The 12634-nt window shown below is 41.9% G+C and overlaps 1 protein-coding gene across 6 annotated transcripts in view; it reads left to right on the forward strand.

Annotated features, from left to right (window-relative positions):
* Positions 1-12634, forward strand: part of LOC135219374 (nucleobindin-2-like) — a 103612-nt gene that overhangs the window by 26097 nt on the left and 64881 nt on the right. For all 6 annotated transcript variants that reach the window (XM_064256093.1, XM_064256090.1, XM_064256095.1 and 3 more), the window contains exon 3: positions 9902-10009. In XM_064256093.1, coding sequence (XP_064112163.1) covers positions 9902-10009 — 108 coding nt within the window. The remainder of the gene's footprint in view (positions 1-9901; positions 10010-12634) is intronic.

Raw genomic sequence — 12634 nt, forward strand, 5'->3', positions numbered from 1 at the left:
AGCTAAAAGAACACAAGGGAAGGCCGCCTTCGCTTTTTCCTCCTTTGACTAAGAGAAGACACTTGTATTATGAGACTGAGTAGTCTTCCTCTTTGAGTGTTTCTGTCCCTGCTTAAGGGGACTTCTCAGGATTTATTGAGTCTCAAAAGTCAGCTTTCACAGTGACGAAAGTGTTTTTTTATACATTCAACTTACCTGTCAGATATATACATAGCTATTGACTCCGTCGCGCCGACAGAATTTCGAATTTCGCGCACACGCTACAGGTAGGTCAGGTGATCCACCGCGCCGCCGCTGGGTGGCAGGAATAGGAACCCATTCCCGTTTTCCATCAGATTTTTTCTGTCGGCCATACTGGCAACATCGTTGTTGGTATCCTCCGCTGGATTTTCGTTTTGGATACAATTGATCATTGTTTTGGACCCTTTGGTGACGTATTTGGATCGTTGTAACTGGCATACGCTTTTTTCTTTTGTGGATCGTTATTTGGATTTTGGCTTGGAATTTTCATCATGATGTCTGATTCTGGAAGTGTGGTGAGAACTGTGTGTGAATGAAGGGTGCAAGGTGAGAATGCCGAAAGCTTCGGTTGATCCTCACACTGTATGTAAAATATGCAGGAAGTATGAATGCTCGATGGATAACACTGTGTCATGAATGTGAGAGATTTGAGTGCTGAAGGGTGGAAGGTCTCTAACTTTTCTTATTAAGGAAATTAGAGAAGACCGGGTTAAGGAAGTCATCTTCCAAAACCAAGCCTAGCTCTCAATCTTCAAGTGGTTTGTGAGTAATATTGTACCCTCCTCTAACATTATGAACGCTCCTTGTAATATTTCAGGTCCTTCTCCGAATGCAGATCCTACGGACTCTGCTTCGGAGATAGCAAGCCTTAAAGCTGCGCTTATGAAAATGGAGCGTAAAATGGCTGCCATAGAAGGTAAGCAAAGTAGTGCTGTGGGAAAGTGATGTGAATTTCCCCAGTGAAGTGGAGGAGGCGTCTGATTGGCTTCACAACGCTCCCAGGCCTAGACCTCTTTCAAGCTCCCAAGCCCAGAGGAGAAGGAATGTCGAAAGCCTTACGGAGGTTATGGAGGATCCCCACCAGTCAGACGTCTCTTCGGCAGAATCTGTAACGTCACAGACTGCCAGAGAACGCATTAGAAAAGCGTTCTACGTGAATGTTTTTCGTCATCGGAGAATTCCTCACCTAAAAGAGGATGGAGATCAGCGGATCGTTCTCGTCCCTTGAAGAGGATCTGGAAGAATCGGGCATAAACTTGAGTCCGGACGTTTTTTCGGAGGACTCCCCAACAGAGATTAAGAAAGCAAAGGTTTTGGCTTCTCCCGATAAGTCGTGGGGAATGGAGAAAGAAGGCTCTCCTTCCTCTCGTTTAGACCAGAGAGAAGAACGACGAGATATTAAAGGAATATGCAAGAGTCTATTGCTTCTCTAGTCGGGGTTCTTTCGAGAGATCCTCCAAGAAGAAAGGATGTTAATCTTCCTGTGAAGAAGTAAAAAACCCTTACTATCAACCTCCCAGAAAAGAAGATTCTTCTTCGGATGAAGGGTCTATTTTTTCACAGACCCGCGAGTTCGGGGCCGCGCGAAGCGCCAGCCAGGCGTGAAGCGCCAGCGAGCGCGAAGCGCCAGCCAGGCGTGGAGCGCCAGTCCGCCGCAAAGAACTAACACGTAAGCGCGAGGCGCCAATCAGGCGCGACGCGGCAACCAGGCCCTATCCGATATCGCAGGAGACGACTAGGCGCGAGAAGTTGGCCAGGCGCGAGGAGCCAGCCGCGCGTGAGAATTCCTACAAGCAGGAAGAGACAATCAGGCGCGAGGCACCATCCAGGAGCGTAGCGCCAGCCAGACGAGAAGCGCCAGCCAGGCGCGATGCGCCAGACTGCCGAGAAGCGCCAGCCAGGCGCAAAGCGCCAGGCGGCCGCGAAGAGACATACAGGCGCGAAGCGCCAGCCAGACGCGACGCGATAGACGGCCGCGAAGCGCCAACCAGGCGTGAAGAGCGAGTCGAGCGCGAGGCGCCAGCCGCGCAAGAGGAGCCAGCGAGGCGCGAAGCGCTAGCCGAGCGTGAGGCGCCAACCGCGCGAGAAGATTCAACCAAGCACGAAGCGCCAGTCATGGCACAAGGCGCCAGCTGATCATGAAAGAGCGGCAAGAGCGAGAAGTTATAAGGGGTGGTATAGAAGGATCTTTTTCATGTAATGTCTTCGGATAGCGAGTCTCCTACAAGTAGAAAAACCCTAATGCAAGGAAGCAAACCTGGTACATCGAAGGTTACGTTTCAACCTCCATGTCTCAGGATGTTTGGTGGATAAGCAAGGGAGAACTTCTAGATCTGTCAGTCTCTCTCCTTCTAGGAGTATTTCTCCTATAGGGAATAGGTCTACGGACAAAGATTCTAATAAAAGAGCTCGCTCTCCTTCTAGGATGGAGTTGGATGAAGTGTCGGAGGAAGAAACCCCGAACAATGAGGGGGTATCTAACTACAAAGTGTTAGCCTCTCTTCTCCTGCAAGAATTTGGAGACTCTCTAAGCCCTGCAGCTCCTCCTTCCCCGAGATCTCTGTTTCCTCCAGTACGAAGGTTCCTAATCTCTTCGTATTTAAAAAATGAAACCAGCCATGATCAATGAAAATAAGAAGGCTGGAGCCTTATTCAATCTTTAAATAAATTGGATGAAGGAGTGAAGAAGGAAGCTCAGAAGACAGTTTTTTGCACTCCTCCATGTAAGCTCGGAGGTGGAGGAGGGGAATATGGTACAGGACAGAGGAAGCGATGGGGCTTATGCTTCCATCTTCCGCGGAGGCGGATTTTTCAAGCTTGGTTGAAGCATCGAGAAGACATGCTTTGAATACAGCTAAAGCATATTGGAGCATGTCAGAATTGGATCAACACCTCAAGGGACTTTTCCATGTACTAGAAGTTTTTAACTTCTTGGATTGGTCCCTTGGAGTGCTGGCCAAGAAGGCAAATGAACCAGATGTTTTAGAACCTGAAGTTTTACATTGCATTTTATCCTGTATGGATAAGGCGGTTCAGGATGGTTTCGGGAGAATTGTCATCTCTATTTGGAGCAGGAGTAGTGAAGAAGAGGATCATTATTTGGTTCATTTCTAACCAAAGCGGTTTCTCCTTCACAAAGGTCAGCCCTGTTATACGCTCCTCTCTGGATCACCTTTTCCCTTCGCACTTGGTGAAGGAGATTTCAAAGTCTCTTGCTGAAAAGGCAACCCAAGACTTATTAGTACAATCCTCCAAGAAATCAAGACCAACAGTACCAGTAGCGAAGAAGACTACTCGTACTCCGGTAGTGCCCTTTCGGAGAGGTTCCACCTCTCGTCCTCCAACGAAAAGGAAGACAGCAGAAAAGCGAGGAAGGTCCTCCTTTAGATCTTTCAAGAAATCAAAGTAGCAGCGAGGTCCTCCAAACATCTGTAGGGGCCAGGCTCCTAAACTTCGTAGGGGCATGGAAGATAAGGAAAGCCGATCCTTGGACGCTAGCAGTCTTGGGGAAAGGTTTACATTATACCTTTTCAGGACAGCCCACCTTTGTCGAATTCCCCAAAGGACTGTCGGCGAAGTACAAGGACCCTGTTCTGAGGGAGACACTTCTTCAGATGGTGATAGGAATGAAGGACAAAGAGGCAATAGAAGAGGTTCAGGATCCTTCCTCTCCGGGGTTTTTACAACGCCTGTTTTTAGTTCCAAAGGCATCCGGGGGATGGAGGCCAGTCTTGGACCGTGAGCATTGAACAAATATGTGGAAAAGAAAAAGTTCTCGATGGAGACTTCTGCCTCGGTACTTTCAGCCCTGCGAAGAGGAGACTGGATGGTCTCTCTAGACCTGCAGGATGCATATTTCCACGTTCCTATTCACCCGTCATCAAAGAAGTATCTCAGGTTTGTGATTCAAGGGAAAGTCTACCAGTTCAGGGCCTTGTGCTTCGGCCTCTCCACGGCTCCCACGTATTTACGTACCTGATGCGGAACGTAGCCAGATGGCTACACCTGGAAGGCATAAGCGTCTCTCTGTACCTAGACGATTGGCTGATAAGAGCAAAATCCCAGGAACAATGTTTGGAGGATCTGAAGAAAAACAATTAGAATTGACAAAGGAATTAGGACTTCTCGTGAATCTCGAGAAATCGCAGATGACCCCCAGTCAGGACTTAGTCTATTTGGGGATTCAGATGAATTCTCGGGATTTTCGGGTTTTTTTCCGTCCCAAGAAAGGATTCTTCAGGGGATTCAGAAAGTTACATCCTTCCTCAAAGAAAGACAGGAGTTCAGCCAGGGAGTGGCTGAGCCTTCTAGGGACTCTTTCTTCCCTGGAACAATTTGTATCCCTAGGAAAGACTTCATCTAAGGCCTCTACAATTCTTCCTAAAGAGATCTTGGACTTGGAAGAAGGGCCATCTGTCGGACACTTTTCCGGTAACATTAGAGGTGAAGAAACACCTAAAGTGGTGGCTGCTCCCACTCAAAGAGAACAAGGGAGTGTCCCTAGAGGTTCGGAACCCAAACCAAATCTTGTTCTCAGACGCTTCAGAAACGGGAGGGGAGACGACTCTAGGGGCAAGAGAAGTCTCTGGCAAATGGAAGAAAGAACAAAGAGATTGGCATATAAATGCCAAAGAACTATATGCAGTGTTTCTGGCATTAAAATTCTTCGAGTCAGAAGTAAGAAATCAAGTGATTCAAGTCAACGCAGACAACACCACGGCGTTGGCTTATATAAAAAACAGGGGGGGACGCACGTCGTTTTCCCTATTCGAGATAACGAAGGATCTGTTGTCATGGACGGAGGAGAGGAATATTACCCTCCTGACCAGATTTGTGAAAGGGGAAAGAAATATCAGAGCAGACAGGCTCAGCAGGGACAAAACAAGTTCTCCCCACGGAGTGGCACTCTGCACGAGCAAGTCTGCCAAAGTCTGTGGAACCTGTGGGGTAGGCCGCAGATAGATTTGTTTGCGAAGTTCCTGTCAAAGAGGATAGAGAACTTCTGCTCCTTAGTAGAAGACCGGAGAGCGATAGCGGTGGATGCCATGCTACTAGGTGGAGTGGTCGGGACTCGACGCTTACGCTTTCCCTCCATTCAAGTTGCTAGGAGTAGTGATGAAGAAGTTCGTAGCATCAACAGGGACGAGATTAACTCTCATCGCCCCGTTTTGGCCATCCCAAGATTGGTTCACAGAGGTACAGGAATGGACAGTAGACTATCCAAGATCTCTTCCAAACAGGATAGATCTTCTCAGACAACCCCACTTCAAGAGGTTCCATCAAAACCTCCCCGCTCTCGCTCTGACTGCCTTTCGACTATCGAAAGATTGGTCAGAGCGAGAGGCTTTTCAAGCAAGGCTTCGAAAGCAATTGCTAGAGCCCCGGAGATCGTCAACTATCCGGGTCTATCAATCGAAGTGGGATGTGTTTAGAAGATGGTGTAGGAAGAATAAGCTGTCCTCCTCCGATACCTCTGTGACCAATATAGCAGATTTTCTGTTATTCCTGAGAGAGGAATCCAATCTGTCGTAGCTACAATAAAGGGATACCGAAGTATGCTCTCAGTGGTATTTAGAAATAGAGGCTTAAACTTGGCAGAGGATAGAGATTTGCACGATCTCATAAGATCGTTCGCGACGTCAAATCTATATCCTCTACTCCGCCAAGTTGGAATCTGGATGTTGTGCTCAAATTCCTTACATCGGAAAAATTTGAACCTCCCGACCGTGCCTCGTTCAGGGATTGGACGAGAAATGTGTGTTTTTCTCATAGCCTTAGCGACGGCTAAGAGAATAATGTGAAATCCATGCCCTAGATTCTCGGGTGGGTTTTAAGAAAGACGCAGCCATCTGTTTCTTTTCAAACTCTGTTTTTGGCAAAAAAATGAGAACCCTTCGAAACCATGGCCAAGGAGTTTTTGAGGTGAAAAGTCTTTCAAACTTAATGGGAGACGAAATTGAAAGAACTTTATGCCCGGTTAGAGCTCTTAGGTTCTATCTTAAAAAGAAAGAAGAGTTGAAGGCATGTAAACAAAGTCTATGGTGCGCAGTTCGGGACACGAAAAGACCAATGTCCAAGAATGCACTAGCGTATTTTTATTAGAAGTGTGATTATGGAAGCTCATAGCGATTGTGCAGAGGATTCCTTTGGTTTAAAATTATTACGAGTTAAAGCTCATGAGGTAAGAGCAGTGGCAACATCATATCATTCCAAAAGAATATGTCCATGAAGACATTATTAATGCGACCTATTGGAGATGCAACTCGGTATTTGCATCCCACTATCTTAGAAGATGTTAAAATTACCTACGACAAGTGCTTCTCTCTAGGTCCTTTTGTGTCTGCGGATACAGTGCTGGGACTGAGGACACATACCGATCCTTAAACTTTTATGAAAAGTCTAATACTTCCATACCATACTGGTGGGATGGGCTCTAACTTTCTTACCTGACGGCTAGTTGTTGCACAGGCGGCCATGGCCTTGTTTAGGTAAGGAACTTTGAGTTTATCTTACAGGATAGGCTTGGATAAAAACAGTGTCCCTTTTGATTACGGAGATCTCCACTATTTGAGGCAGTTTTTTGTGTTACTATTGGTAAAAGTGCTTGGTGTCGCACAGGCGGCCATAGCCCTTGCTAGTGAGGAACTAGAAATGTGCCTTTTAAACGGAGTAGGATTAAAGACATTGTCTAAATTCGTACATGGACCTCTCCTTTTAAGACAGTATCAGGATTTTCTGCTGACAAGAGTACTTGGGCTAGCACAGGCGGCTTTTGGTGCTTTTGACAGTATGAGAATGTGTATAGGTCTTACAAGCGAGGTAGTACAAATTGAAATTATATTTGTTTATTTTTATTTTTATTTATTTTTCATAAAGAATTAGGTGTAAAATATTGTGATTGAGTTTTTTGGTTGTTTGCAAGGAGTCCGGGATGACTTCTTGCAATCTTAGATACAACATTTTGGTTAGGTTAAGGTGATCAGGATCGGGATTGTGCTCCTTAGAAAAAAAAAAAAGGTTCTTGTCATATAAGTGGATTGAAACCCTTTGACATAGCCCTTATAGGATCGGCCAAGTAAGTGGATAAGACCCCTTTGGCAGACCTACAAGAACTCTTAGCAATAGATCAATATCTCGCTGAGGCTCTTGAGACTAAGCAGATCCTGGGCATTAACCATGAAGTCTTCAGTCTAAACAGGTAGGAACCAAGGTTTTATGTTATTAATACCTACAACGATTGTTGTGTTTTCCTGTTAAATCAGTTATTAGCTGTCTTTACCCTCCTCCAATGGTGTGAATCAGCTATGTATATATCTGACAGGTAAGTTGAATGTATAAAAATGATATTGTTATGATACAATAAAGTTTTATACATACTTACCTGGCAGATATATACAATTAAATTACCCACCCAGCCTCCCCTCAGGAGACAGATGGTGTAGAAAAAATCTGATGAAAAACGGGAATGGGTTTCCTATTCTGCCACCCACCCGCGCGGCGCGGTGGATCACCTGACCTACCTGTAGCGTGTGCGCGAAATTCGAAATTCTGTCAGCGCGACGGAGTCAATAGCTATGTATATATCTGCCAGGTAAGTATGTATAAAACTTTATTGTATCATAACAATATCATTTTTCAGCCAAGATTGACCATCTCATTTGAAATCTGTTTAAAATTTTCAAAATTATCATCTTTATGGACTGGTCTTATGGTGCCATAGTAAGAAAAGTCAGGACGCTTCTGCAATTTCTCCATCTGTGTCTTCTGACCTCTTAGTTCTCTCGTATGGGCAGAGGCATTAGTGACAGTTCCTGCCAGATCGCTTCCACCTTTGCAATGTGCATCCTTGAGAAGAATGAACTGTGGTGCTCCTTCACAGCTAAAGGAGTTACTTCAGAACAGAAATCGGCTCGCCTTCTCTCACCTCTAGTTCGTGGCTTCCTCTTCCCTCATTAATGGGATCACATCCAAGCGCACCAGGAGATCACATCTTTTGTATCCAAGTCTACTTCTCCCTTGCAACAGTTGCTTTTTTTATGGTGGAAAACAGAGACAACAGCCCAAGATGAGAGGAAATGTCTGCTTTCCATCCAAAGCAATCAAGAGATCATCCTCCAAGCGCATCCTTAAGAAATGAGAAGTCTTTTGCAGCAGTAGATGCCAGGCTCCATTGTTTACTGACAAGAATGGAGCAGAAGAGGAGCAGAGCAATGGGTGGTAGAGGTCCTAAGAGTAGGGTACTCTATTCCTTTCGTCGACTATACCCGTAGTCAGCAGCCCGTCATGTTAACGGTGTACTCACTCGGCTTAGAGAAGTATTCAGCTCTGGCTGATGAGGTGTCTGCTCTTCTTCTGAAGGACCATTGAGAGAGTGGAAGACCCTCAGACCAAGGGCTTTAACAATCATCTTTTTGTGGTCCCGAAGGTGTCAGGCGGCTGGAGATCAGTGCTAGACATAAGTTGAGAATGGAGACAAATCTTTTGAATTTTGCTTCCATCCACAGAGGCGACTGGATGGTCTCCATATGCATATAATTTTATTATAAGGCTCCCCCTCAAGTAGAGGCAACCCTCATCAATACTGCCGCGCCATTATAGGTTAAGTTGAGCGCCAACCAGAGGCAGTATCTACTGCAAGCTCTCTTGACTAATAAGGAACAACCAGCATTATTTCAGTGCTAGCAGCTTTTCTATTTCTAATTCATTATGGGACTTAATGTTTTTAGAGTAGAATATTTCCATCTATCCCACCTCCTGTCAATGTGGGAATCAGCTATGTAACTACTGGGTAAGTTACTTAATTAAAAATGACATTTTTATAATAAAACAAAGTTTTAATTATACTTACCCAATAGTTACAAGATCAGAGCCCTCTCTCCTCCCCTCTGATGGACATAAGCATGAATGGAATCAGCTAGTCTGTTCCTAACCTCTTGCTAGGGGGATGAGCTGGTGTCACCTACACTACCGGGGTTGCTACCTCAAAATTTGAATTTAAACTGCTGCGAATAAGTGAAAATAATAGCTATGTAACTACTGGGTGAACATAATTAAAACTTTTATTATAAATATGTCATTTTTCCCGTAAAATTATTTCTATTATTGATTACCTTACTTACCATAAGCCTTTTTAAAAGTTTTTATGCAATCTTTCTATTGTTCATTAGCCCAGGATAGCTTTAAGTACAGTAAATATATCATATAATATACCATATACAATTACATATCAATGTTTTTGCAGCATTTTACAGTTACAATGGCACTTCTTTTATTATGGCTTCATTAAGAGGCTGTAAGACATCCACTAATGTATATAGGTGTTGATAACTAGAGCTTGTGAATTTTTGTGGATACAAGAGTCTTAACCCCCCATTAGTTGGACAAATCATAGCAGAAGAGTGTTGTGACTTTCAAAACTCAAGATTAGGGAGATTGATATGATTAAAGAGAGCACAAGAGGATCTATGCCCCTTAATTCCATCTCATATTGTGTCTATAAATTCTTTCAGCTAATAACAATTGTGGAAGTTTTAGATTTTGAAGAAGTCTACTGTATAATGGAGGGGAAGAAATGATTGAATTATCTAAGAACTTTTAGGCATTCCAATTTATCATAGGTTTTGCAGTTTCATCCTAGCTTACAGTCATATTCCATTTTAACCTGTTTTTCAATAGTTCTTCAATAGTTCTCTTTGGTCTTTTCCACCAACCTGTTTAATTTTTTAATTTGTCTCCTGTGCTCCACATGTCTCTTTGGGATGAATCCATAGGGCCATCTTTTCAGTATCTTGAAAGGGGTCTGGAAAGAGTTTGGTGAAACACCACTTTTCAATAATGTTATAAAATGGAAACATTTGTTAATAAAAATGGTTACTTGCAGGAGCTTAACTTGGAATATGGACGATATTTAAAAGAAGTTGTCCAGGCCTTGGAAAGTGATCCAGTCTTCAGGAAAAAATTAGAAACAGCAGAGGTTGATGACATAAAGGTAAAATATTATCAGTACTGTAATGTTTCACATGTTTGGTCTCCTCTATTTATTTATGTAGCTCCATCATAGAAGTTTAAGAAAGATTGAAATGCTACAACACATTTTATAAATATGTACAAGTTTACTTGTATTACCTTTTTGTTTTTTCAATATTTATATTTTTATTTTTGTATTGTTCAACTAGTGTTTGCAATGTTATGTTCTTGTTACTTAATGGGTATTATGTTGTAGCATCCTTTGCCTTTCATGCTGTTAGAGCCATAGGGGTGGATAATATTGAACAAGATTGGATTCAATAATACCCAACCCTAAGTAATGTTAATGCACTAGCATCTAAACCATTTTTATCAACTACTCCAAGAAGATGCATGTTAAGTTAATGAAGCCCCTAGACCCCATGGAAACAAAAGATATACTATAGTACTGTAACATAAATTCAGTCCAGTGAAAATATTCCCAACCCATTAGATCCCCTCATTTCTCAGATATTTTAAGAAAACTTGTCATTTTACCTTTTGTTTTTTTGTGGTTTTCCACTATTGAACATACTACAACAATGTACAAATATTCAGCTTCAAAACAAAACATAATAGTACGTACTGAATTGGCTGTATACTGTGAAAAGTGAATTCACAGTGAGTAATGAAAAAATAGTTACTATATCTGTAGAAGTTTTGCTTGATTTGCCACACAAATGTTGGGACTCCTTAAAATCTCAGAGGAGTAATAACCAAATAAAATCTCAAGGGTTAATAATTACTATCATTACATTATTTCATTTGAATGCTTTCAACACATTATTAAAAAATCACCACATCTATTTGCTAAAACTTAGACAAAAGATGTTATCTTGACATGAAGAATAAGCGCTTTATGATGTAGACAACAATAATCAAATAACTGAGTATGGTGCTGGTAGGTATCAGTCATGTTTGTTTCACCATATGCTATGTCTAGACTGTTTACCAAACTATTCTATTTAGTATGAAATATGATTTTCATTTATCAGGACTCATTCATGTCTGATAAGTAATGAAATTGGTTGAGTTGGAACTGTAAACATGATCAACTGCAGCTCGGCTAAGATTTTTTCTTCAAAATCCTTCCATACATTAATGTTATGCAAGAATCATGAACAGTGATTTATAGTATTAGCACATGTATCCTTCAAAACAAAGTGTAGTATGTTACTCATAATGGAAAAGCAAGAGATTTTTAGAATGCTTGATTTCAATTGAACCCCCTTCTAGCATGAAAGTTTCAGGAGCTATAACACCTGGTACTATTTTATGGCAATCACTGTGACTGCAGTCAGTCCTTACTTATTCTTTAAGTTGACTACTGTGGGCCCACCTGGTCCCTGCAACTGCCATTACATAATAAATGCTGGACCCTCTGTAAGGAGATAAAACTTTTATACTTTTCATGAAAGCCTTAGCACATCTCCTTTTAGCCATTGTGGTACAACATATTATCCTACAATTGACAACACTATACATGTAAAATTTCCTAGCTAGGTTAACACCATTCTGGATCGCGGTTAAAAAAAAAAAAAAAAAATCTAGTTCCTAGTACTGTATTCTTGGAGTAAATGATTCTCCATAGAAAATTACTAACCAAATATCCACATATTTTTATACAGAGACAAGGAAAAACTATTTGCTTGCATGATCCAACTGCCTGACTAGCGAATAGACCAAGTTGAGGTAAACAGTGAACTGAGGTGGTTCAAGTGAATAGCTGTACTGACAATTGTCTAAACCAACAGACATAAGTTAAATAATCAAAAGTTTTTCAAAATGATAAAAAGAAAAACCCAAGTAGAAGAAATACACAAAGACTAAAGAGTGTAGGTTAGAAAGAGGGTGATAGGAAAAAAGTATGTACATTAGTAAATAGAATATTATCCAAAATAGGAAAAAAGTATGTTAGTAAGCAGAATATGTATTATCCAAAATTGGGACCATCAGTAACAGGTCTGCTCTAGCTGAAGTTACAGATTACACTGATAAGTTGATGTAAACTTATGTTTTTTATGAAAAATATTTAATGTATTATACTAATTTTAACTAGTTTGTGGACTTTGTGAATATTTGGAATGATGTTAGTTAGATTTTAGTGTACAGGTATTGCACATATCTGGAAGTGTTTTAAATTTAAAAAATTTCCCCCTCATTTTGGGACCACCTTGACATGGTGAGGGGCTCTTGAACCTCAGGAATTTCTTCCTAGATTCGAACCAGAGAGTCCCATATAACATTACGTATTTTTGGGTTAATATCTCTGGACTTTTCCATTTGTGCCAAAATTTTCGAAATCAAATAAATAAGAAAACATATCATGGCTTAACATGCAGTTAAATCTGAAGCTAAATAATGAGAACTGTGGTAGATTTATCATCTACCCGACAATGTTCGGGCCTGTTCTTCAGGCGGAACTAATCTGGAGCTGGACCACGGATTCCATGGGGCCCTGGTTCTAGGAATAGAACTCTCTGCATTCTTTCTGGTTTGCCTATAATTTGATTAGGATGGGGATAATTGCATTATCCTTAATACTCTTAGTAATAGCAAGCGGGTTCTGCTTACACTTGGGCCATACTAATCATGTTATGCCATCCCC

This window comes from Macrobrachium nipponense, chromosome 1, assembly GCF_015104395.2.
Source record: "Macrobrachium nipponense isolate FS-2020 chromosome 1, ASM1510439v2, whole genome shotgun sequence".
NCBI classification, from domain to species: Eukaryota; Metazoa; Arthropoda; class Malacostraca; order Decapoda; family Palaemonidae; genus Macrobrachium; species Macrobrachium nipponense.